The 26,339-nt window shown below is 45.8% G+C and overlaps 1 protein-coding gene across 1 annotated transcript in view; it reads left to right on the plus strand.

Annotated features, from left to right (window-relative positions):
* Positions 1–26,339, plus strand: part of camk2g2 (calcium/calmodulin-dependent protein kinase (CaM kinase) II gamma 2) — a 115,487-nt gene that overhangs the window by 43,407 nt on the left and 45,741 nt on the right. The window contains exons 3-5 of the mRNA XM_046358689.1: positions 8,432–8,491; positions 22,122–22,176; positions 22,901–22,966. Of these exons, the coding sequence (XP_046214645.1) occupies positions 8,432–8,491; positions 22,122–22,176; positions 22,901–22,966 (181 nt within the window). The remainder of the gene's footprint in view (positions 1–8,431; positions 8,492–22,121; positions 22,177–22,900; positions 22,967–26,339) is intronic.

Raw genomic sequence — 26,339 nt, forward strand, 5'->3', positions numbered from 1 at the left:
TCGGAGCTCTACAGACAATTCCTTCGACATCATGGCTTGGTTTTTGCTCTGACATGCACTGTCAACTTTATAGACCTTATAGACAGGTGTGCGCCTTTCCAAATGATATCCAATCAATTAAATTCACCACAGGTGGACTCCAATCAAGTTGTAGAAGCATCTCAAGAATGATCAATGGAAACAGGATGCACCTGAGCTCAATTTTGAGTCTCATAGCAAAGGGTCTGAATAATATATATAAAAAAAAAAAAATGTTCTCCCCAATTTTGATCTGGTCAAATCGCTGCAGCTCCTCAACGGGCTCGGGAGGCGAACGTTGAGTCATTTGTCCTCCAAAACATGACCTGCCAAACCGTGCTTCTTAACCCGGAAGCCAGCTAAACCAATGTGTCGGAGGAAACATTGTTCAACTGACGAGCAAGGTCAGCCTGCAGGCACCCGGCCCGCTACAAGGAGTCACTAGAGCACGATGAGCCATGTAAAGTGCCCCTCACCCGGACAACGCTGGGCCAATTGTGCAGTGCCCTATGGGAAACCCGATCACGGCCGGTTGTGATACAGCCTGGAATCTAACTCAGGTCTGTAGTGACACCTCTAGCACTGCAATGCCACTCGGGATGTCCGTGTCTTTTAATTTTTTATGCATTTGCAAAAAAATCGAAAAAACTGTTTTTGCTTTGTCGTTACGGGGTATTGTGTGTAGATTGATGAAGAAAAATGTGTATTTAATACATTTTAGAATAATAATTCAAGGAGTCTGAATACTTTCCGAATGCACCGTATATTCTTGCATTCTTGGGTTTCTTTAACTCACATTGTAGTTGTTATTATCTTTTACATTTATTTTATTCTGTTTTCTATTATCCATATTATTATCATTGCATTGATGGGAAAGTGTTCTCATGGTAAGAATTTTACTGTACTGTTTTACACCTGTTGTGTCCTGTGCACGTGGCAGATAAACTTTGAAACTTGAAAACACACACTCACACACATCCATGTTCAAGATTAACTGTCCTACTGGACATCTCCTGGCTCAGCAGTGAGAGCAGGGTGGGGCTGTACTGGAGGGGCTGTGTGGATATAGAGTGTCTGCTGTTAATGTAATAAAGACATCTGTGCTCCATTGTAAATGATTCCAGTGGTATGTCATAGCTTTACACACTGAATGTCACTCACATAATCCACTGTTGAACATGTGCAGTGTGTGTGCTGGCTGTGGGATTGTTTTACATTCTGGGAAAGGCATTAAAAGCTCCCACCACAGGACAATACCACCCCTATTTCAACCTAATTCTTGTCCTGTAGCGTAAATTCTCATTTAGGTTCCATGACGCAGGCTGCTAATACATGGTGCAGGCCGCTAATACATATTCACGAATTGGGGCTGTGAACGTTGTGGTGATTTCCACATGGAGTAGAGAAATAACAACAAGTAGGGCATGGACAGCTGTCAGTGTATCTGGCTAGCATGCTAACCTAGCTACACCGTATTCAAAAGATTAGCCAGCTGGCTAGGCTATCGCTGGTGCTGGAAATGGATTTGTCTTAAGCATTTAGGGAAAACTTTGCCACAGATGGATAGGGGAAACCACTGAGATCATCGTAAATGAAACACCAATAGAAATGTAAGAACAGCACAAAATAGATAAACAAGTTCATGGAATTTTCTTTCACTGGTGCTTTTTCATTAGAGGATAGACACTTGTGATTTCTAGCTGCACCATTCGAAGCAGTGGAGCGTGGTCAACACTGTTTTTCTTGGGGTGACAAGGGGAGCAAAGAGGAAGCTTTGCAGGTGCTTCTGATGATTAAATAATGGCATGTTAGTGGCTGGTAACATTGATATAAAAAACGTGCCCTGAAAAGAAACGTAGACTGAAAAGTATTAGCATGTCATATCATAGGGGAAACACACGACATTGGCACGGAATATATCTGATGTTACCACTTCGGATTTACCACTTCAACCCCAAATATATACAGTGCATTTGGAAAGTATTCATACCCCTTCCCTTTTTCCACATTTTGTTACGTTACAGCCTTATTCTGAAATGGATTTAATTATTATTTTTTTTTTATCAATCTACAAACAAGTTTTTTTGTAATTTTTTACAAATGTAATTAAAAATAAAAACCAAAAATACCTTATTTAATAATGGTTTTGGTCATTTCCAAACGGCATAAGTATTCAGACCCTTTGCTATGAGACTGGAAATTAAGCTCAGGTGCATTCTGTTTCCATTGATCATCCTTGAGATGTTTCTACAACTTGATTGGAGTCCACCTGTAAATTCAATTGATTGGACATGATTTGGAAAGACACATACCTGTCTATATAAGGTCCCACAGTTGACAGTGCATGTCAGAGCATAAGGCATGAGGTCGAAGGAATTGTCCGTAGAGCTCCGAGACAGGATTGTGTCGAGGCAGAGATCTGGGGAAGGGTGCAAAAACATTTCTGAACCATTGAAGTTCCCCAAGTACACAGTGGCCACCATCATTCTTTAAAAAAATGTTTTTTTTTGGGGGGGGGGTAAATTTACAAACAATTCTAAAAAACCTGTGGAAAAAGTCAAGGGGTTCTTAATACTTTCCGAATCCACTGTATAATACTTTGACTAAAACTATGAGTTATTGACTTAAATTGTTGTGCTACATCATGGGTAAAGGATGGGCATTGTCTTTCAGCTGAATCTAAAAAATAATTCTGCTCTTGTGGGCGTTTAACCAGCGCAGCAGTTCCATTTCGAGCCTTTATAGCTATTATTGTAAACTCAATCAAAACATCCCTGTATGAACGACTAAAAGAATAGCTTTCTTGCTCTCACTCCCCTCTCTCTCTCTTTTTCTTTCTTTCTTTCTTTCTTTCTTTCTTTCTTTCTCTCTTCTTTCTCTCTTTCTTTCTCTCAGCCACACACACACACACACACACACACACACACACACACACACACACACACACACACACACACACACACACACACACACACACACACACACACACACACACACACACACACACACACACACACACACACACACACACACACACACACACACACACACACACACACAATCCTACTTGTGAATTTAAACGTAGTCTGTGTGCCCTCACTCCTATTGCTTTAGTTTCTTTGTATTTGATCTCATCTGTTGCTTTTGAAAATAATTTTTACACACAGTGAAGAACATTGGATGACTCGACATGAGTGGATGAATGAGAGAGTTCAATATCAGCCTTGATCTATGATCACATTGTATGCTAAGCAACATCTGAAGCAAACTAATGGTGAATGCATTGATAACAGGTTATTTTACAGTGTATGACTCTGTGTCTACAATCAAATTCAATCAAATGTATTTTTATAAAGCACTTTTTACATCAGCAGTTGCCACAAAGTGCTATACAGATACCCAGCCTAAAACCCCAAACAGCAAGTAATGCAGATACTTTTATTCTACTATTATGGCATGGTCATTACATTGTGACAGTAGGTGGTTGGCACAGCTGGATAGGCTGCTGTTTTGATGCTGCTCCTCTCCTGAATGGTAGAGAGATGGAAGGCGAGAAAGAGAGAGGAGAGAGAGCAGAGAGAGAGGGATCTGAGATGAATATTTAATGCAGGAGCTGCGTTATGTCATTCCTGTGAATTAGGCCTCGGTGACTGTCAGAAGGGATTGGAGAGGTCAGATGGGCAGAGGGGAAGAGGAGTGGCAGCTGGTTGGATGCGCGCACACACACACACGCACGCACGCACGCACGCACGCACACACACACACACACACACACACACACACACACACACACACACACACACACACACACACACACACACCGTATCAAATGTACATGCACATAACCACACGTGCACACACCTAGAGCGATAGTGATTGGCTGTAGTTCAGTGGTCCATGGTTGATGGGTTATCTGTGCGGCTCAGGCTGGGTGTGTGTGGGTGTCACGGGTCGAACTTTTGGCAGTCCCGTAATCCTTTTAAAGGTCAGTCTACCCCCCCCCCCTTCTCCTCTCTCACTCACTCACTCACTCACTCACTCACACTCACTCACTCACTCACTCACTCACTCACTCACTCACTCACTCACTCACTCAATCACTGTCTCTAATCCAGCTGGTGGAACGAGTCATCCAGGACCACCACGATGGAACTCATTTGTTAACACAGTGTTCTCCCTCTGTTAGTGCTGGGATGGAACAAAAGCATGAACACCCAGTAACTATCCATCTGCGTGTCTTTATCCACCCTATCGCCTATTTCCCACCTCCTTCACACTCAGTTTCTCATTTTCACTCTGTCTACAGTACTCCTTCACTCTGTTTCTCATTTTCACTCTGTCTACAGTACTCCTTCACACTCAGTTTCTCATTTTCACTCTGTCTACAGTACTCCTTCACACTCATTTTCTCATTTTCACTCTGTCTACAGTACCCCTTCACTCTCTGTTTCTCATTTTCACTCTGTCTACAGTACTCCTTCACACTCAGTTTCTCATTTTCACTCTGTCTACAGTACTCCTTCACTCTGTTTCTCATTTTCACTCTGTCTACAGTACTCCTTTCACTCTCAGTTTCTCATTTTCACTCTGTCTACAGTACTCCTTCACTCTGTTTCTCATTTTCACTCTGTCTATAGTACTCCTTCACACTCAGTTTCTCATTTTCACTCTGTCTACAGTACCCCTTCACTCTGTTTCTCATTTTCACTCTGTCTACAGTACTCCTTCACACTCAGTTTCTCATTTTGTCTACAGTACTCCTTCACTCTCAGTTTCTACAGTACTCCTTCACTCTCAGTTTCTCATTTTCACTCTGTCTACAGTACTCCTTCACTCTGTTTCTCATTTCTCATTTTCACTCTGTCTACAGTACTCCTTCACTCTCAGTTTCTCATTTTCACTCTGTCTACAGTCTCCTTCACTCTCAGTTTCTCATTTTCACTCTGTCTACAGTACTCCTTCACTCTCAGTTTCTCATTTTCACTCTGTCTACAGTACTCCTTCACTCTCAGTTTCTCATTTTCACTCTGTCTACAGTACTCCTTCACTCTCAGTTTCTCATTTTCACTCTGTCTACAGTACTCCTTCACTCTGTTTCTCATTTTCACTCTGTCTACAGTACTCCTTCACTCTCAGTTTCTCATTTTCACTCTGTCTACAGTACTCCTTCACTCTGTTTCTCATTTTCACTCTGTCTACAGTACTCCTTCACTCTCAGTTTCTCATTTTCACTCTGTCTACAGTACTCCTTCACTCTCAGTTTCTCATTTTCACTCTGTCTACAGTACTCCTTCACTCTCAGTTTCTCATTTTCACTCTGTCTACAGTACTCCTTCACTCTCAGTTTCTCATTTTCACTCTGTCTACAGTACTCCTTCACTCTGTTTCTCATTTTCACTCTGTCTACAGTACTCCTTCACTCTCAGTTTCTCATTTTCACTCTGTCTACAGTACTCCTTCACTCTGTTTCTCATTTTCACTCTGTCTACAGTACTCCTTCACACTCAGTTTCTCATTTTCACTTTCTCTCGCTCTCTGCTCTCTCTTGTCTCTCACCCTTTGGTTCTGACTCTCAATGACAGACCCTTCATGCCGCAGTCTGCCATTATCTTTTCACAGCAGCCAACTTGTGTGTGTCCAGTGTGTGTGTATGTCACAGGAACGTGTTTATCAGACAGAGAGAAGGCGTGCGTGTGCACAGCATCCTCAGATAATGTCAGAGCTTGAATGGCCTCAGATCCCAACCTTCAATTTAAAAGAAAATTCCCCCTTTTAAACCTGAGCACTGTGGCCTTGTGTTGTAGAATAGATTACTTGGAGGTGTGTGTGCATATGTTCTTGGCTGTGTGTATGTTTGTGTGTGTGAGAAATGACAAGCCTTTCTGAGCTCAGGTGCTCAAGTGTCGAGAGCTGACTTTTTACTGAAAAGGAAAGGTGTGTTTTTGTGAGTGACCGTGGGTGTACCGAAGGGAGGTTTCCAGCATACTCTCTACTATGCCCCTGCAATCTTTACTGTACAATCCCAGTGTCTCTGCCCATCTAATGGCTGCCACGGCTAGCTATGCTCTGTGTATGTAGCCATGTCATATTCCATTGATGAAGTCACATTCTTTCTGTGGGCCAGCTATGTAACAAGCCGGACAGATGATTCCAGCACCTAGCCAGCCAGTTGGGATGTCTGGGAGGCTCCGTTTCCCAAATCCTGGACGGGGGACAGGAGCGTGAGGGGGGATTAGAGAGGCTAGAGGTCTACTCCATTCTGCCCTGGCGTAGTAACACATACACACATAACACACACGCACACATAGCACACACATCTGTCCCCGGGAGCCTAACAGCTGGTGCCAAGGACTCTCTGAACTTGGCCCACGATCTCTCTCCTCATCCCACAGTACCATCTCTTCATCTGTCATTCTAGCCATCCATCTGTCTGTCCATCCAATCTATCCATGTAAGGCTGCAATTAGAGCACTAGGTTTGAATACTGCCCAACCACGCACGTATGGATGTCAAATCAAATTTAACAAAATAATAATTGTCACATGTGCTGAATACAACAGGTTACCTTATAATGAAATGCTTACTTACAAGCCCTAACCAACAATGCAGTAAAAAAAATGTAAAATAAGAATTTGAAATTAAAGTAACAAATGACTAAAGAGCAGCAGTAAAATAACAATAGCGAGACTATATACAGGGGGTACCGGTACAGAGTCAATGTGCGGGGGCACCGGTTAGTCGATGTGAACACACACACACACACACACACACACACACACACACACACACACACACACACACACACACACACACACACACACACACACACACACACACACACACACACACACACACACACACACACACACACACACACACAGCGCCGCCCCTTACTATTAGAGTCCTTAACTGGACAGTGATTGAATTAGTCTGAGCCCAGGAGACTAATTTAACTAAGTGCAATAAGCTTGTGCTGCTGCAAGCATTTTTGTGCATCGCAGTGTGTTCTAGTACACAGCTCATACTTGCCTGGATATGCTGTACATTATTATGAGTTTCCATTTCTCATATCCTTTAATCAAAGGCGAATTGATGAAGCAGGTCCACTGAGTTCAGTGTAGTTTAATATACGCCAGAATAGAACATCAGTTTATTATAAACCTCCTGTAGGATGGAGCCTGAGTGGAGAAATGTTGTTAACTGTTGGGTCTTGTTGCCAAGGTTACCACTGATTAGGCTTGGGCGATATACCGTATATACATACCGTAAACTGGGGTATTTTCAAATACTGTAATTGTTATTTTATTTAAAAAAATCATAATTGGTGGGGGGGTGTATATTGATATATATTGTGTGTGTGTGTGGGGGGGGGGTTATATTTACTGTATGTCTGAAGTACATTGAGTGTATGATCACTTCTCCACCATCCTCTCCATCTCTGTCCCCTGTCTCCTCTGTCTCCTCTGCCTTAGACCTGGTTCCTTGCACAGTAGGAGCTGAGTGGAGGGAGGCGTTAGTTGTGCAAGGCTGCTCTGCCTGCTCATAAACATCAGGACCCCACACCAACCTGGTTAAATATACACTGAGTGTACAAAACATTAGGAACTTTTTCCATGTCATTGGCCAGGTGAATCCAGGTGAAAGCTGTGATCCCTTATTGATGTCACTTGTTAAATCCACTTCAATTAGTGTAGATGAAGGGGAGGAGACAGGTTAAAGAAGGATTTTGAAGCCAACAGACAATTAAGACATGGATTGGGTATTTGTTCCATTCAGATGTAGAATGGGAAAGACAAAAATATTTCAGTGCCTTCGAGCAGGGTAGGGTAGTAGGTGCCAGGCGCACCGGTTTGAGTGTGTCAAGAACTGCAACGTTGCTGGGTTTTTCACGCTCAACCGTTTCCTGTGTGTATCAAGAATGGTTCATCACCCAAAGAACATCCATCCAACTTGACCCAAATGTGGGAAGCATTCAAGTCAACATGGGCCAGCATTCCTGTGGAACGCTTTCAACACCTTGTAGTTCATGCAAAGACAAATTGAGACTGTTCAAAAGCAGGGGGTTGCAACTCAATATTAGTAAGATGTTCCTAGTGTTTGGTATACCTAGTGTATATGGAAGAGAGATGGGTGAGATGGGGGTATAGTAGACCCGTCCAATTGGTGGTGGGACAGCAGAACGGATGAGACTCCATTGCCTGATTGACTGTATATTTTGATTTACATTTGTTATAGTACTACTACTGTCTGTAAAGAGCCCCTTGAACATAACATACATGATACATAAGGATGTTCCAACCAGTTTAATTTTTGTGGAAAGAGTTTTTTTTAAATTGACAGATCCCGCAGGGTATCGACTGAGCAACAGAAAGGGTGTGCGATTGTGTTTATCTTCCTTTTCCTCTCCCCTCAGATCATCAAAAATTGGAACGAGAGGCCCGCATCTGTCGCCTGCTCAAACATCCCAACATAGGTGAGTGGCTCCTACTGTACTTACCATAGTAGGCTAAATGAAAGTGTGTCTGTATGACAACCTACCTGCTGAGCAAGAGCAGTTTTGTGGCAACCAACAATGACAGGACGAAACCGAGGTGACATTGTTGTCAGTCTAGCAACAGGTGAAGTCTCTCGCTGTATATATTTCAGCCATGTTGGTTTGAAGAGCATTGAGGGTGTCTCCAGTGTCAGTGTGTTACATGGTGTCACCTCAGCACTTCATGGAAGAGAGTTAGGGTGTAGGCAAATCGAGGAAGCCAGCCAAATTAAATGATGCCCACTAGTGTGGACCATTTGCATGATCCGACTGGTGAGTGAGAGCCACAGAATTTAGGAGCCAACCCACCAGCGCATGCAAACTCAGGGAAATGACAGTTGTCACCTCCCCTCACACTGCAAGCCAGCCTCTCTTTCCACTACAATGAATGTGCGACATACATGCAGGTTAGTGGAGGCTCCTCAAAGGAAGGGGTAGACCATCGTTAGTGAATTTCATAAAATAATAATAGTGAAACATTTAAAAAGTTATAATTTTTAGATGAAACTATACTAAATATAATACACTTTATTATTGAAAAAATTATTGATTAAAACACACTGTTTTGCAATGAAGGTCTACAGTAGCCTCAACAGCAATCTGTAGGGTAGCACCATGGTGTAGCCGGAGGACAGTTAGCTTCCATCTTCCTCTGGGTACATTGACTTCAATACAAAACCTAGGAGGCTCATGGTTCTCATCCCCTTCCATAGACTTACACAGTAAGTCTGACAACTTCCGGAGGACGTCCTCCAAACTATCAGAGCTCTTGAGGCATGAAATGACATGTTGTCCCCCCCAATCAAAGGATCAGAGAATGAATCTAGCACTGAAAGCATAATATGCTGTCTAGACCTGGGACACGCGTGCGTCCGCATGTTGATTTTGCACATCCACACCAGACGTGATCCAGACACGCAGGTTGAAATATCGAAATTAACTCTGAACTATTCATTTGGGGACAGGTCGAAACACATGAAACATTCATGGACATTTAGCTAGCTATCTTGCTGTTGCTAGCTAAATTGTCATGGAATATATACATTGGGTTGTTATTATACATGAAATGCACAAGTTCCCTTTTTCATGGATCTTTGTATGAATTTTTACTCATTTTGATTCACCCAAAATCGTGTATTCTCTACTCTGACATTTAATCAACAGATAATAGGGGAAACTAATTTTTAGTAATCTCTCCTTCTTCAGCAGTAGTCTTCTTATTCTGTGGAAGAAGTTGGTTGTCTTAAAGTTGGCAACCAACTTTAAGGTGCATTACCAACACCAACTGGACTGGAGTGTGGACCTCAGATAATCTTTCAATCACCCACATGGGTAAGTTTACAAACACTTTAGCCAAGTACATTTAAACTCAGTTTTTCACAATTCCTGACATTTAATCCTAGTAAAAATTCCCCGTCTTAGGTCAGTTAAGATCACCACTTTATTTTAAGACTGTGAAATGTCAGAATAATAGTAGAGAGAAGGATTTATTTAAGCTTTTATTTATTTAATCACATTCCCAGTGGGTCAGAAATGTACATACACTCAATTAGTATTTGGTAGCATTGCCTTTAAATTGTTTAACTTGGGTCAAACATTCAGCTTCCCACAATAAGTTGGGTGAATTTTGGCCCATTCCTACTGACAGAGCTGGTGTAACTGAGTCAGGTTTGTACATTTACATTTACATTTAAGTCATTTAGCGGACTCCTTGCTCGCACACGCTTTTTCAGTTCAGTCCAGTTCTGTCCATGTTCTATAGGATTGAGGTCAGGGCTTTGTGATGGACACTCCAATACCTTGACTTTCTTGTCCTTAATCCATTTTGCCACAACTTTGGAATTATGCTTGGGGTCGTTGTCCATTTGGAAGACCCATTTGCGACCAAGCTTTAACTTCCTGACTGATGTATTGAGATGTTGCTTCAATATATCTACATAATTTTGCTTCCTCATGATGCCATCTATTTTGTGAAGTTCACCAGTCCCTCCTGCAGCAAAGCCCCCCCACAACATGATGCTGCCACCCTGTACTTCACGGTTGGGATGGAGTTCTTTGGCGAAGGCAGCCGATAGGTCTAGAAAGCCTCCCCTTTTTCCTCCAAACATAACAATGGTCATTATGGCCAAACAGTTCTATTTTTTGTTTCATCAGACCAGAGGACATTTCTCCAAAAAGTACGATCTTTGTCCCCATGTGCAGTTGCAAACCGTAGTCTGGCTTTTCTATGGCAGTTTTGGAGCAGTGAGTTCTTCCTTGCTAAGCGGCCTTTCAGGTTATGTCTATATAGGACTTGTTTTACTGTGGATATAGATATTTTTTGTACCTGTTTCCTCCAGCATCTTCAAATCCTATCAAATCAAAGTTTATTTGTCACGTCCACCAAATACAACATGTGTAGACCTTACAGTGAAATGCTTACTTACAGGCTTTTACCAGTAGTGCAAAAAGTATAAGGCGAACAATAGGTAAGTAAAGAAATAAAACAACAGTAAAAATACATATACAGTAGCGAGGCTATATACAGGAGCGAGGATATAAAAGTAGCGAGGCTGCATACAGACACCGGTTTGTCAGGCTGATTGAGGTGGTATGTACATGTAGATGTGCTTAAAGTGACTATGCATATATGATGAACAGAGAGTAGCAGTAGCGTAAAAGAGGGGTTGGCGAGTGGCGGGCCACAATGCAGATAGCCCGGTTAGCCAATGTGCGGGAGCACTGGTTGGTCGGCCCAATTGAGATAGTATGTACATGAATGCATAGTTGAAGTGACTATGCATATATGATAAACAGAGAGTAGCAGCAGCGTAAAAAAGAGGGGCTGGGGAGGGGGGAGAGGGTTTGGGGGGGCACACAATGCAAATAGTCCGGGTCGACATTTACATTTTTTTTTTTTATGTGTATTTTACCCCCTTTTTCTCCCGCATTTCGTGGGATCCAATTGTTAGTAGTTACTGTCTTGTCTCATCGCTACAACTCCCCGTACGGTCTCGGGTGAGATGAAGGTTGAGAGCCATGCGTCCTCCAAAAAACAACCCAACCAAGCCGCACTGCTTCTTAACACAGCACGCATCCAACCCGGAAGCCAGCCGCACCAATGTGTCGGAGGAAACACCGTACACCTAGCGACCTGGTCAGTGTGCACGGCGCCTGGCCTGCCACAGGAGTCACTAGTGCACGATGAGACAAGGATATCCCTACTAGCCAAACCCTCCCTAACCCGGCGACGCACTGCGATGGTGGCACTGCGATGGAGTGGCACCACCCGGCCAGGTCTCTGACCTCCTCCCTATAGGCTGTCTCGTTGTTGTCGGTGATCAGGCCTACTACTGTTGTGTCATCTGCAAACTTAATGGTGTTGGAGTCGTGCCTGGCCATGCAGTCGTGGGTGAACAGGGAGTGCAGGAGGGGACTGAGCACGCACCCCTGTGGAGCTCCAGTGTTGAGGATCAGCGTGGCAGATGTGTTGCTCCCTACCCTCACCACCTGGGTGTGGCCCGTCAGGAAGTCCAGGATCCAGTTGCAGAGAGAGGTGTTTAATCCCAGGATCCTTAGCTTAGTGATGAGCTTTGAGGGTACTATGGTGTGAAAGCGGAGCTGTAGTCAATGAATAGCATTCTCACATAAGTGTTCCTTTTGTCCATGTGGGAAAGGGCAGTGTGGAGTGCAATAGAGATGGCATCAGCTGTGGATCTATTTGGGCGTTATGCAAATTGGAGTGGGTCTTGTGTATGTTGACCTTTTTAAAGGTCTTACTCACATCTGATACGGAGAGCGTGATCACACAGTCGTCCGGAACAGCTGATGCGCTCATGCATGCCTCAGTGTTGCTTGCCTCGAAGTGAGCATAGAAGTGATTTAGCTCATCTGGTAGGCTCGTGTCACTGGGCAGCTTGTGGCTGTGTTTCCCTTTGTAGTCTGTAATAGTCTGTAAGCCCTGCCACATAAGACGAGTGTCGTAGCCGGTGTAGTATGATTCAATCTTAGCCCTGTATTGACGCTTTGCCTGTTTGATGGTTTGTTGCAGGGCATAGCAGGATTTCTTGTAAGCTTCTGGGTTAGAGTCCCGCATCTGGAAAGCGGCAGCTCTACCCTTTAGCTCAGTGTGAATGTTGCCTGTAATCCATGGCTTCTGGTCGGGATATGTACGTACGGTCACTGTGGGGACAACGTCCTCGATGCACTTATTGATAAAGCCATGACTGATGTGGTGTACTCCTCAATGTCATTGGAAGAATCCTGGAACATGTTCCAGTCTGTGATAGCAATGTCAGGATTTGGCCAGGGTTGTTCCGGTTTTTGGTCACTAGATGCCCCCCATTGTGCCTTTTGACCTTTTGTTTTCCCTTGATCCCCATTATTATTTGCACCCGTGCCTCGTTTCCCCTGATTGTATTTAAACCCTTTGTTTTCCTTAGTCCTTTGCTCTGTGTTTGTATGTTAGCACCCAGCCCTAGTACTCTGTGAAATCGTGTTGATCCCGGGGGACTCTCTTGTGGAATTCTGTTTTTTGTTCTTGTTTGTTTGTTTTTGAGTATTTTTTTAGGCTTTTTGTGCTATACCTTCCACCTAGTGGATTTACCTTTTTGTCTTGGAGGATTACCTTTGTTCTTGTGAAATTCCTTTTGAGGTTGTGGAGTTACATGTTTTCCTGAAGAACTTCCCTTTTTACTTCATTAAATCAAAAGGCACAATGGGGGCATCTAGTGACCAAAAACCGGAACAACCCTGGCCAAATCCTGACAGAATCCCCCCCCCCCTAGGAACGGCTCCTGACGTTCCTACCATCTCTCTCAGGGTGGAGGGCCCTGAACTGACGAATGAGGTCAGGGTCCAGTATGTCTTTGGCAGGAACCCAGGAGCGCTCCTCGGGACCGTAGCCTTCCCAGTCCACCAGATACTGCCACGACCGCTGCACCCGGCGGGAATCCAGTATCCGATGGACGGTATAAGCCGGCTGGCCTCCAATGACACGAGGAGGAGGGGGAGGCATGTCTGCCGGGACAAGGGGAGAAAAAACAACAGGTTTTAATAAGGAAATGTGAAATGTGGGATTAATCTTAAGGGATCTGGGTAAGTGTAGGCGATAAGAAACTGGGTTAACTCTCCTGGCAACCTTAAAGGGACCAATGTATTTTTGGGACAGCTTGCGAGACTCCACCCGTAGTGGTAAGTCTCTTGTGGAGAGCCAGACTCTCTGGCCGGGGCGCAGGGTAGGCCCGGGACGGCGACGTCTGTTGGCTTGTTGTTGGTACCTCTGTGAGGAACGCATAAGATTAAGACGGGTCTTCCTCCACATAAGCCGACAGCGTCTGACGAACTTCAAGGCTGAAGGCACTCTGACTTCTAATTCCTGGTCCGGGAACAATGGAGGGGCATAGCCAAACTGACACTCGTGCGGGGACATACCAGTGGAGGAGGAGCGCAAGGTGTTGTGCGCGTATTCGGCCCAAACAATGAAGGACGACCATGTGGACGGGTTGTTACGAGTCATACATCGGAGGGTGGTTTCCAGCTCTTGATTCATCCTCTCAGTTTGGCCGTTGGACTCCGGATGGTACCCTGAAGATAGACTGGCAGAAGCCCCCATGAGTTGGCAGAAGGCCTTCCAAAACCTAGAGGCGAACTGGGGACCTCTGTCAGAAACCATATCTTGAGGAATGCCGAAGACTCGGAACACATGATTAATTACCAACTCAGCCGTTTCCTTGGCAGAAGGTAACTTAGTCAGAGGGACGAACCTGGCCGCCTTTGAAAACCTGTCGATAATGACTAGGATAGTAGTATTGCCATGGGATGGAGGAAGGCCAGTAATGAAGTCCAACGAGATATGGGACCAGGGTCTGTGGGGAACAGGTAAAGGGTGAAGGAGTCCTTGCGGGCGGAGGTGAGAAGATTTGCCCTGGCAGCACACGGGGCAGGCATTGACGAAAGTGGCAACGTCATCTCTTATGGTAGGCCACCAGAACTTACGCTGGATGAACTCCAAGGTGCGACCTACGCCCGGGTGACAGGTGAGGCGAGAGGAGTGCCCGCACAGAAGGACCTGAGTCCTCACTGCCTTGGGGACAAACAACCGATTGGCAGGACCTCCTTTCGGGTCCGGTTCAATAGCTTGAGCTCGTCTCACGGTATCCTCAACTTGCCACGAGATTGGGGCCACGATCTTAGCGGCAGGAAGGACAGGCATGTCAGTATCTTCTCGAATGGCAGGAGCGTAGACTCGGGACAAGGCGTCCGGTTTGAGATTCTTCGACCCTGGCCGATAGGTGAGGATAAACTGGAATCGATTGAAGAAAAGAGACCATCGAGCTTGTCTGGAGTTCAACCGCTTCGCCTGCTGGATATACTCCAGATTTTTGTGGTCCGTAAGCACTTGAAACGGGTGAGTAGCCCCCTCGAGGCAGTGTCTCCATTCCTTCAATGCCATCTTAACCGCTAGGAGTTCACGATCCCCCACATCGTAGTTCCTCTCAACCGGGGTAAGCCGGTGTGAGAAGAAAGCTCACGGATGAAGCTTCTTGTCTTCACCCCTCTGAGACAGGACAGCTCCAACACCAACCTCTGAGGCGTCTACCTCCACCACAAACGGTTCATCCGTAGTCGGTAGTATCAGGATGGGAGCAGAGAGGACGCGCTGCTTGAGTCCTTGGAAGGCCGTCTCAGCTTCTCTTCCCCACAAAAACCTTACATTGCCACCCTTGGTTAAAGCTGAGAGAGGGGCTGCCACCAAGCTGAAGTTCTTGATGAACTTGCGGTAAAAGTTAGTGAAGCCCAGGAAACAATGAACTTCCTTAACGGATTTGGGGGTGGGCCAATCCGCTACCGCCCCTACCTTCCTGGGGTCCATTTGGACTCGACCGGGTTCCACTACAAATCCCAGGAATTGTACTCGGGATGAATGGAATTCACATTTTTCCGGCTTAACGTACAGATGGCTGTCTAGGAGGCGTTTGAGTACTTGTCTGTCATGCTTTGTGTGTTCTTGAAGAGAGCTCGAAAAGATGAGGATGTCATCCAAGTAAACGAACACAAATATGTTAAGCATATCCCTAAGCACATCGTTTACGAGCGCTTGGAACACTGCTGGGGCGTTGGTCAGGCCGAAGTGCATCACCAAGTATTCATAGTGACCAGTAGGCGTGTTGAAAGCGGTCTTCCACTCGTCACCAGGTCTGATCCGCACAAGATGGTATGCTTTCCGCAGGTCAAGCTTAGTGAAAACAACTGCTTCCTGGAGCAGCTCGAAGGCTGTGGCCATAAGGGGTAGCGGGTAACAGTTACGGATGGTTATGGCATTGAGTCCCCGGTAGTCGATGCAAGGACGTAATCCACCGTCTTTCTTGGCCACAAAGAAAAACCCTGCTCCCGCCGGGGAGGTGTATTGACGCATGAGGCCTGCTTCCAGAGCGTCCTTGATGTAGGTATCCATAGCAGCTCGTTCGGGTGGAGATAGGAAAAGATCCGACCCCTGGGAGGGCAAGTGCCCGGAAACAGTTCGATGGGGCAATCATAAGGTCTATGGGGTGGTAGCATGGTGGCCCTCTGTTTGCTAAATACCAGTTTGAGGTCATGGTAACACTCGGGAACTCGGGTCAGGTCGATGGATTCTAAAGACTCGGGAGTAGAACTCGGGGAATTCGGGAAAATACAAGTAGCTTGGCACGTAGGACCCCACTGCTTGATAGTGCCCACAGACCAGTCGATGTGAGGGTTATGGCTGTGAAGCTAAGGGTATCCAAGGACAAGAGGGAACTCGGAACAGGAGATCAAATGAAAGTTCATCAATTCCTGGTGTTGTGAAACTGAAAGTCGCAAGGAGGTAGTGACATGAGTGACAAGTCCAGATCCCAAAGGGCATCCATCCAATGTAGTAACCCTCATGGGGTCACTTAGAGGTTCAGAGGGAACGCCATTCTCCTTCGCCCAGACACCATCCATGAAGTTACCTGCGGCTCCAGAGTCTACCAAGGCTTGAAGGTGAAGCTTGTGGTTGTTCCAGGAAAGGGTGACTGGAATGAGCAGACGGGAGTTGGACGGATGGGAGGAGGTTATGTTTCCCGTTACAGTTCCCCCCGGTCTGTACGGGACAAAGCGTTTCCCTGGAGCCCGGGACACGTGGAACGGAAATGGCCCGGTTTGCCGCAATATAGACAGCGTCGCTCCCTCATCCGGCGGTCTCTCTCAGCCTGGGAGATGCGTCCAATCTGCATGGGTTCCGGTGGAGCCAGCGAGGATAAAGATGGGGACTCGGAGCTGGGACTGATAGGGGCTAGAGGTCTACGGTTGAGTTCTCTCTCTCAGACGCTGGTCAATGCGTGAGGCCAACTTGATCAGGGACTCGAGATTGTCCGGTGGTTCCCGAGTGGCCAGTTCATCTTGGATAGTGAACGCCTCGTTGTTCCAGCCACTCGCTGCTGCCACCGTGCGGAACTGGATGGCATAGTCCGTCACGCTGTGCCGACCTTGGAGGAGAGTCAGGAGCTGTTTGGCTGAGTCAGGACCACTGCTTGGGCCTTGAAACACTCGTTTGAATTCCTCAGCAAAGGCAGAGTAGCTGGCACAGCAGGAACTATGGGCATCCCACACAGCAGTAGCCCAGGCCAGGGCTTTTTCCGACAGCAGGGTGATGATATATGCGATCTTAGACTGGTCGGTGGGGAACGACGAGGGTTGCAGCTCGAAGGAGAGAGAACATTGGGTGAGAAACCCTTTACAAGCACTTGGATCACCTGAGAACCGTTGGGGAGGTGGAAGACGAGGTTCAGCCAGAGGGTTAACTGCCATGGGTACGTGAATCTGAGGTACTGGTACGGGAACTGTTGCCGGGGTAAGTCGATCAGATATCTGCTTTATGGAAGTCAGCATCTCCGACAGAAGATGAGAATGTCTAGCCATTAAGGCCTCTTGCATCCACAGGTACACCTCCACCTCAAATTATGTCAATTAGCCTATCAGAAGCTTCTAAAGTCATGACATAATTTTCTGGATTTTTCCAAGCTGTTTAAAGGCACAGTCAAAAATTACTTGTGTCATGCACAAAGTATATGTCCTAACCGACTTGCCAAAACTATAGTTTGTTAACAATAAATTTGTGGAGTGATTGAAAAACAAGTTTTAATGACTCCAACCTAAGTGTATGTAAACTTCTGACTTCAACTGTGTGTTCCTAAAATGCTCCTCTCCAGTGAGGAGATGGGAGAGGTGGGACTTGCAGCGCGTCAGGCGTCAAGGATAGAACCAAGTTCTATTTTAGCGCCTGGCTACGCAGAGCTGTTTACATTTACATTTACATTTAAGTCATTTAGCAGACGCTCTTATCCAGAGCGACTTACAAATTGGTGCATTCACCTTATGACACCCAGTGGGACAGTCACTTAACAATAGTGCATCTAAAACTTAGGGGGGGGGTGGGGTGAGAGGGATTACTTAACCTATCCTAGGTATTCCTTAAAGAGGTGGGGTTTCAGGTGTCTCCGGAAGGTGGTGATTGACTCCGCTGTCCTGGCGTCGTGAGGGAGTTTGTTCCACCATTGGGGGGGCCAGGGCAGCGAACAGTTTTGACTGGGCTGAGCGGGAGCTGTACTTCCTCAGTGGTGGGGAGGCGAGCAGGCCAGAGGTGGATGAACGCAGTGCCCTTGTTTGGGTGTAGGGCCTGATCAGAGCCTGGAGGTACTGAGGTGCCGTTCCCCTCACAGCTCCGTAGGCAAGCACCATGGTCTTGTAGCGGATGCGAGCTTCAACTGGAAGCCAGTGGAGAGAACGGAGGAGCGGGGTGACGTGAGAGAACTTGGGAAGGTTGAACACCAGACGGGCTGCGGCGTTCTGGATGAGTTGAAGGGGTTTAATGGCACAGGCAGGGAGCCCAGCCAACAGCGAGTTGCAGTAATCCAGACGGGAGATGACAAGTGCCTGGATTAGGACCTGCGCCGCTTCCTGTGTGAGGCAGGGTCGTACTCTGCGGATGTTGTAGAGCATGAACCTACAGGAACGGGCCACCGCCTTGATGTTAGTTGAGAACGACAGGGTGTTGTCCAGGATCATGCCAAGGTTCTTGGCGCTCTGGGAGGAGGACACAATGGAGTTGTCAACCGTGATGGCGAGATCATGGAACGGGCAGTCCTTCCCGGGAGGAAGAGCAGCTCCGTCTTGCCGAGGTTCAGCTTGAGGTGGTGATCCGTCATCCACACTGATATGTCTGCCAGACATGCAGAGATGCGATTCGCCACCTGGTCATCAGAAGGGGGAAAGGAGAAGATTAATTGTGTGTCATCTGCATAGCAATGATAAGAGAGACCATGTGAGGTTATGACAGAGCCAAGTGACTTGGTGTATAGCGAGAATAGGAGAGGGCCAAGAACAGAGCCCTGGGGGACACCAGTGGTGAGAGCGCGTGGTGAGGAGACAGATTCTCGCCACGCCACCTGGTAGGAGCAACCTGTCAGGTAGGACGCAATCCAAGCGTGGGCCGCGCCGGAGATGCCCAACTCGGAGAGTTGTTAAGATTAAATGTTTGACTAACATGTATGTGTACATTTATTTTGCAATGCGAGTGGTGTGGTCAGCATGTAAGCTACAGCCAACTAGCACTGCAGTGCATAAGATGTGGTGAGTATATGACTCAAAGAGGAAAACAATAGTTGAACAGTTTTGAACAAATTCATTTCTTTGGCTATGATTATCCAACACAACACTGGAAATCTTCCAAGTCAAAGTACACTTTTGGTTTTACTAATTTATTGCCACCTGCTAAGCTGTAATGGCCATACTGTAACTGCTGTACTGCATGATTGTAGCGTGTTAGTTATATTAGCTATGTTGTCTATGATGTTAATATAATAATAATAATATATGCCATTTAGCAGACGCTTTTATCCAAAGCGACTTACAGTCATGTGTGCATACATTCTACGTATGGGTGATCCCGGGAATCGAACCCACTACCCTGGCGTTACAAGCGCCATGCTCTACCAACAGCTAATATGGTGACCACGATGTAGGCTGTGTGTAACAGTTATGATATGGTTTGGCTTGGAATGTTTTTTTCACCTGGTCACACACAGCTAATGGGTTGTGCATTGAAGTCCACAAACAAAGGGAGAAGGTGAAAGGAGGAGAGAGCGTAGATGTGAGAAGGAATGCAACTTGGCTGCTATGAAAGTGAACTGTTTTTACATGTGATCAGGGGTGTATTCATTCCGCCGATTCTGTTGAAAAGGTTTCTTAAACGGAAGCGAACAGAACGAAATGGAGATAAACATACCTGAATTTGTCCAATAGAAACTCTTGTTTGAAACTGTTGGACTAATGATTACACCCTAGATCAGCTAGACGCAGGCAAGAGTGTGCAAGGCAGTATTGAATGTGTCACTATCTGTCCGTGAAAATTTGAGTATCATGTAGTAGCCGTAACCTATCGATGTTACATTGAACTGGGTAAATGGAACATGAATGGCAGTCATCCAATATGCTGTAATAGAAATAATGCCATGCTCATGAAAAAAAAAGAATTATCCTCCGTCATCTTAAACGGCACCAACCGCCACTGATGCAGGTGTGTGTTTGTGCGAGTGTGTATGTGAGGTATGTGTAACAGGAATGTCAATTCGTGAGATTTGTGTTGTTAGCTGTGTGGCTGAAAACGGGGGGGCACTGTGTGTGTGTGCGGTGTGCGGTGTGTGTGTGTGAGCAGGTGGGTGTGAGCAGGTGGGTGTGAGCAGGCAGCAGCAAGCAGGCCAGTGAGACAACATGTAATTACACTTTCAAAGCCATAGAGAGAAAGGGGGATAGGTAGGGAGGGCGGACAGGATAAAGCGAGGGAGGAGAGGACGAAAGAAGAGTTCATAGCACAGCATGAATGCCTCTTCTCCTACTGCCTGACTATATTAATGAGCTTCACCCAGTCACATCTTCAAACTACACACGCAAGCACCTACCTCCTTTTTCTCTCTTCCTTCCTTTTGCATTTTTAGTTTTGCTTTCACTTGCTTCTCGTTACTATCTTCCCTCTTTCTGCATTCTCCTCTCTTCGCAATTGCTTTTTCCCTCTCTCTCTCTCTCTCTCTCTGTCTGTCCACCCGCCCTCCCCATCTGTCTCTCACCTATCCCCTTCTTTCTATCACTTTCTCTGTTTCCCTTGTCTGTCTGTCTGTCTGTCTGTCTGTCTGTCTGTCTGTCTGTCTGTCTGTCTGTCTGTCTGTCTGTCTGTCTGTCTGTCTGTCTGTCTGTCTGTCTGTCTGTCTGTCTGTCTGTCTGTCTGTCTGTCTGTCTGTCTGTCTGTCTGTCTGTCTGTCTGTCTGTCTGTCTGTCTGTCTGTCTGTCTGTCTGTCTGTCTGTCCCAGATTGTTCTCTGTCCCCTAAAGCACACTCCTTCTCTCCATCTCTTTCCCTTCACCTCACCTCACCTCTCTGTCAAAGGGACAGCTTGTCATGTTTTCTGCTTGGACTGCAGATAAACTCCTAACAAAGGGAGCAATTGAGAGAGAAAGGTAGAGAGAGGGGGAGGGAGGAATGGAGTGCACTGCCACTGGCAGGGCAAGCTAATTCATTCCAACACACACATACACACGCGCACACACACATTGACTCTCTGCCCCCTCACTGTGGCATCTTAGCTCCCCTTTGCTCTCTTTTTGCATCATAAACACACGTGACAGACATTTGCAGGCCTATACACACATGACTCACACACACCATCTACCCTTGATACGCACTGTTGGCCTTCACCTCCTATCAAACATAACTAAACACTCTCTCTACAGTACAGGAACACACTTCTGCAGGCACATGTTGACTCACAAACACACATCCTGTATGGTTGCTCACTATCGGGTGCCATGAGCGATTTTAGACGATGTGTTGAGGGACATATCACTAAGCCCCAATGCTTTGAATAGCGTTAGCTTTGGAAGTCTGTGTGTTCCCAGTGGAAATTCTGGTGTTCCATGGTGAGCACAGAAGCTCAGTGGGAACGTCTACATTATTCCCCTTTGTTCACACAGAGGCATGCCAGGCATGGGTGCGTGTGTGTCATCCATCGGAAAAGGGGTGGATCGTTAGGATTGGGAATGTTCGGATCTCATTGCGTCTGTATATCACTGAGGTGTTACTAACACATACAGTATGTGTTAGTACAAACCTGATCTCTTACGCCACACATGCCACATGCTAACACATCGTGTGTATTATACTGGCCACTGAAGACCGTGAACAGACATGCTACAGGACGTAAGTGGCAGTGCAATGCTACTCCCACTGATACCTGCTCCTGTCACCTGAATGAATTGACGTAACCTCCTACCCAGAAGGGGCTTCACTTCCACAGCCAGAGGCAACAGGGGATTGAGGGAGTGTGCGTTTGCCCACACAAATATCTTGCTTTCCAGGAACTGTAGGTCACAATGTGGCACAAACAAGCTCTCACTGTCCTAAGTGCGTCCCTGGGGCTCAGGGCGAAAGCGGAGTGGGTAATTGACGAGGCGAGAGACAAGGAGATGAGGGATGACTGTTATTTAACTCTCTTCTCTGTTTCTCTCCCTGTGTGTCTGTGTGTCTGTCTGTCCTACAGTACGACTACACGAAAGTATCTCAGAGGAAGGCTTCCATTACCTTGTCTTTGACCTGTGAGTATACTGATACCGTATACTCTCACAACTCTCATACTTAATGGTGCTTACTGCTTATAACACCAGAGAATACAACATGGCTTTGATTCCTACAGAGGCCACATGTAATGACTATGTGTATTAGTTCATTATGTCTGCTGAATGACCACATTATTATCATGAGTACATCTAATAACCAGAACCATCAGAAATGTTTATTTCTTTAGTTACAGTAATACCTACTCTGTTGTTGTACTCCAGAGGTGTATGTGTATGTATGGTGTGTATGGGTATCAGCAGTGGTGTACACCAGTGTTAACCATCTCCAGTCCCTGAGTACCCCCCCCCACCGGCCCACATTTTTTTGTTGTGGCCTTGTACACTGAGAGTTTTATGTAGAGCACACAGTCTAGTGGGTCTGTTCTGACAGGGTGAGAGGATAAGGTGACACGCACCGTGTCCCCACAGGGCATTCAGAGGACACATTTTTGGGTTACACCCTAGCCCCAATTGTTGGCAAAATCCTTACTCAACCAAAACACCTACTTCATTGTCTTAGACTATGTTGTCTTTTGCATAAATCATGCATTTATGTGTGTGTGTGTGTGTGTGTCCAGTGGAACATGCTCTCTCTGGGCTGTGTTTCCTGTTGTCTCTGGTAGACTGGGTGTTTGCCATCATACCATCATGGTTCCAGACTGGTGTCCATGTGTCAACTAAGCTGTTGTTTCTCTCCTTCCAGTGTCACCGGTGGAGAGCTGTTTGAAGACATTGTTGCCAGAGAGTATTACAGTGAGGCCGATGCCAGGTGGGAACACACACACACACTCCTGCGCACACACACACACACACTCAACCAGCTTCATGAGGAATGCTTTTCCAACAGTCTTGAAGGAGTTCCCACATATGCTGAGCACTTGTTGGCTGCTTTTCCTTCATTCTGCGGTCCAACTCATCCCAAACCATCTCAATTGGGTTGAGGTCGGGTGATTGTGGAGGCCAGGTCATCTGATGCAGCACTCCATCACTCTCCTTCTTGGTCAAATAGCCCTTACAGAGCCTGGAGGTGTGTTGGGTCATTGTCCTGTTGAAAAACAAATGAAAGTCCCACTAAGCGAAAGCCAGATGGGATGGCGTTTCACTGCAGAATGCTGTGGTAGCTATGCTGGTTAAGTGTGCCTTGAATTCTAAATAAATCACTGACAGTGTCACCCGCACAGCACCCCCACACCTCCTCCTCCATGCTTCACGGTGGTAACCACACAGGCAGATATCATCCGTTCACCTACTCTGCGTCTCACAAAGACACGGCGGTTGGAACGTAACATTTCAAATTTGGACTCATCAGACCAAAGGACAGATTACCACCGGTCTAATGTCCAATGCACATGTTTCTTGGCCCAAGCAAGTATCTTCTTCTTATTGAGAGACAGTTTCATCATAGCGCTTGGTGGTTTTTGTGACTGCACTTGAAGAAACTTTCAAAATAATGAAATAATGACTGTCATTTTCTCTTTGCTTATTTGAGCTGTTCTTGCCATAATATGGACTTGGTCTTCTACCAAATAGGGCTATCTTCTGTATACCTCCCATGCCTTGTCACACACAACGCAACTGATTGGCTCAAACGCATTAAGAAGGAAATAAACTTTTAGCAAGGAACACCCGTTAATTGAAATGCATTCCAGGTGACCTCATGAAGCTGGTTGAGAGAATGCCAAGAGTGTGCAAAGCTGTCATCAAGGCAAAGGGTGGCTACTTTGAAGAATCTCAAATATATACACTTTTTTGGTTACTACATGATTCCATATGTGTTATTTCAAAGTTTTGATGTCTTCACTATTAGTCTACAATGTTGAAAATAGTAAAAAAAATAAAGTAAAACTCTTGAATGCGTAAGAGTGTCCAAACTTATGACTGGTACTGTATATAGTACAGTACACACTATCATTCTACATCCATGTTGAGAACACACAACACTGCAACTGTTGCCCCCAACCTATGTTTGTTTGCGTCTCACTTGGCTTCCGTTGAAACACAGCTGTGTCTATATCATAACATGTACCTTTGGAAACCTTTGTACATATGAACTTAATACCGGCAAATACATCCTCTTCTTCACCACATGGATATTGTGTATACAGTGGGGCAAAAAGGTATTTAGTCAGCCACCAATTGTGCAAGTTCTCCCACTTACAAAGATGAGAGAGGCCTGTAATTTTCATCATAGGTACACTTCAACTATGAAAGACAAAATGAGAAAAAAAATCCAGAAAATCACATTGTAGGATTTTTAATGAATTTCTTTGCAAATTATGGTGGAAAATAAGTATTTGGTCACCTACAAACAAGCAAGATTTCTGGCTCTCAAAGACCTGTAACTTCCTCTTTAAGTGGCTCCTCTGTCCTCCACTCGTTACCTGTATTAATGGCACCTGTTTGAACTTGTTATCAGTATAAAAGACACCTGTCCACAACCTCAAACAGTCACACTCCAATCTCCACTATGGCCAAGACCAAAGAGCTGTCAAAGGACACCAGAAACAAAATTGTAGACCTGCACCAGGCTGGGAAGACTGAATCTGCAATAGGTAAGCAGCTTGGTTTGAATAAATCAACTGTGGGGGCAATTATTAGGAAATGGAAGACATACAAGACCACTGATAATCTCCCTCGATCTGGGGCTCCACGCAAGATCTCACCCCGTGGGGTCAAAATGATCACAATACCGGTGAGCAAAAATCCCAGAACCACGCGGGGGGACCTAGTGAATGACCTGCAGAGAGCTGGGACCAAAGTAACAAAGCCTACCATCAGTAACACACTATGCCGCCAGGGACTCAAATCCTGCAGTGCCAGACGTGTCCCCCTGCTTAAGCCAGTATATGTCCAGGCCCGTCTGAAGTTTGCTAGAGAGCATTTGGATGACCCAGAAGAAGATTGGGAGAATGTCATATGGTCAGATGAAACCAAAACAGAACTTTTTGGTAAAAACTCAACTCTTCGTGTTTGGAGGACAAAGAATGCTGAGTTGCATCCAAAGAACACCATAGCTACTGTGAAGCATGGGGGTGGAAACATCATGCTTTGAGGGTGTTTTTCTGCAAAGGGACCAGGACGACTGATCCGTGTAAAGGAAAGAATGAATGGGGCCATGTATCGTAAGATTTTGAGTGAAAACCTCCTTCCATCAGCAAGGGTATTGAAGATGAAATGTGGCTGGGTCTTTCAGCATGACAATGATCCCAAACACACCGCCCGGGCAACGAAGGAGTGGCTTCGTAAGAAGCATCTCAAGGTCCTGGAGTGGCCTAGCCAGTCTCCAGATCTCAACCCCATAGAACATCTTTGGAGGGAGTTGAAAGTCTGTGTTGCCCAGCAACAGCCCCAAAACATCACTGCTCTAGAGGAGATCTGCATGGAGGAATACCAGCAACAGTGTGTGGAAACCTTGTGAAGACTTACAGAAAACGTTTGACCTCTGTCATTGCCAACAAAGGGTATATAACATAGTATTGAGATAAACTTTTGTTATTGACCAAATACTTATTTTCCATCATAATTTGCAAATAAATTCATAAAAATTCTACAATGTGATTTTCTGGATTTTTTTTCCTCATTTTGTCTGTCATAGTTGAAGTGTACCTATGATGAAAATTACAGGCCTCTCTCATCTTTTTAAGTGGGAGAACTAGCACAATTGGTGGCTGACTAAATACTTTTTTGCCCCACTGTAACTATGCAGTACCACACTCATGCTTTCCTCCCTAGGGTGAGCATTGTCCTGGCAGGGTGTTTGTGTGCCGTGTGGGAGATAATGAAACTTGGTGTGGGCAGGGGTGAGTGTGGCTCTCAGAGGGGGAAGGAAGCTGCAGTCAGCATGTGGACATTATGGAGGCTCATTGCTCTGTTCTGGCTGCAAAGAGTTTCTGGGGTTGGGCTCAACCACGTTGCCTGAGCTGCTCATTTAATCAAGCAGAAGAGGAAGAGAGTGAATATGATAGATAGGGTGAAAAATGCCTCTGGGAGTGTGACTCCTCACTAGTACACGGAGACGAGAGGGAGATGCAGAAACAGAGGGACAGGGAAAGAGACTGGATAACCAAGAGAGGGTGAGAAAAAGAGGAGAGGGGACAAGGAGGGGGAGATAAAGAGTGTGGGTAGAGTGAGAACAAATGTGT

This window comes from Oncorhynchus gorbuscha, linkage group LG08 (assembly GCF_021184085.1).
Source record: "Oncorhynchus gorbuscha isolate QuinsamMale2020 ecotype Even-year linkage group LG08, OgorEven_v1.0, whole genome shotgun sequence".
Classification (NCBI taxonomy): Eukaryota; Metazoa; Chordata; class Actinopteri; order Salmoniformes; family Salmonidae; genus Oncorhynchus; species Oncorhynchus gorbuscha.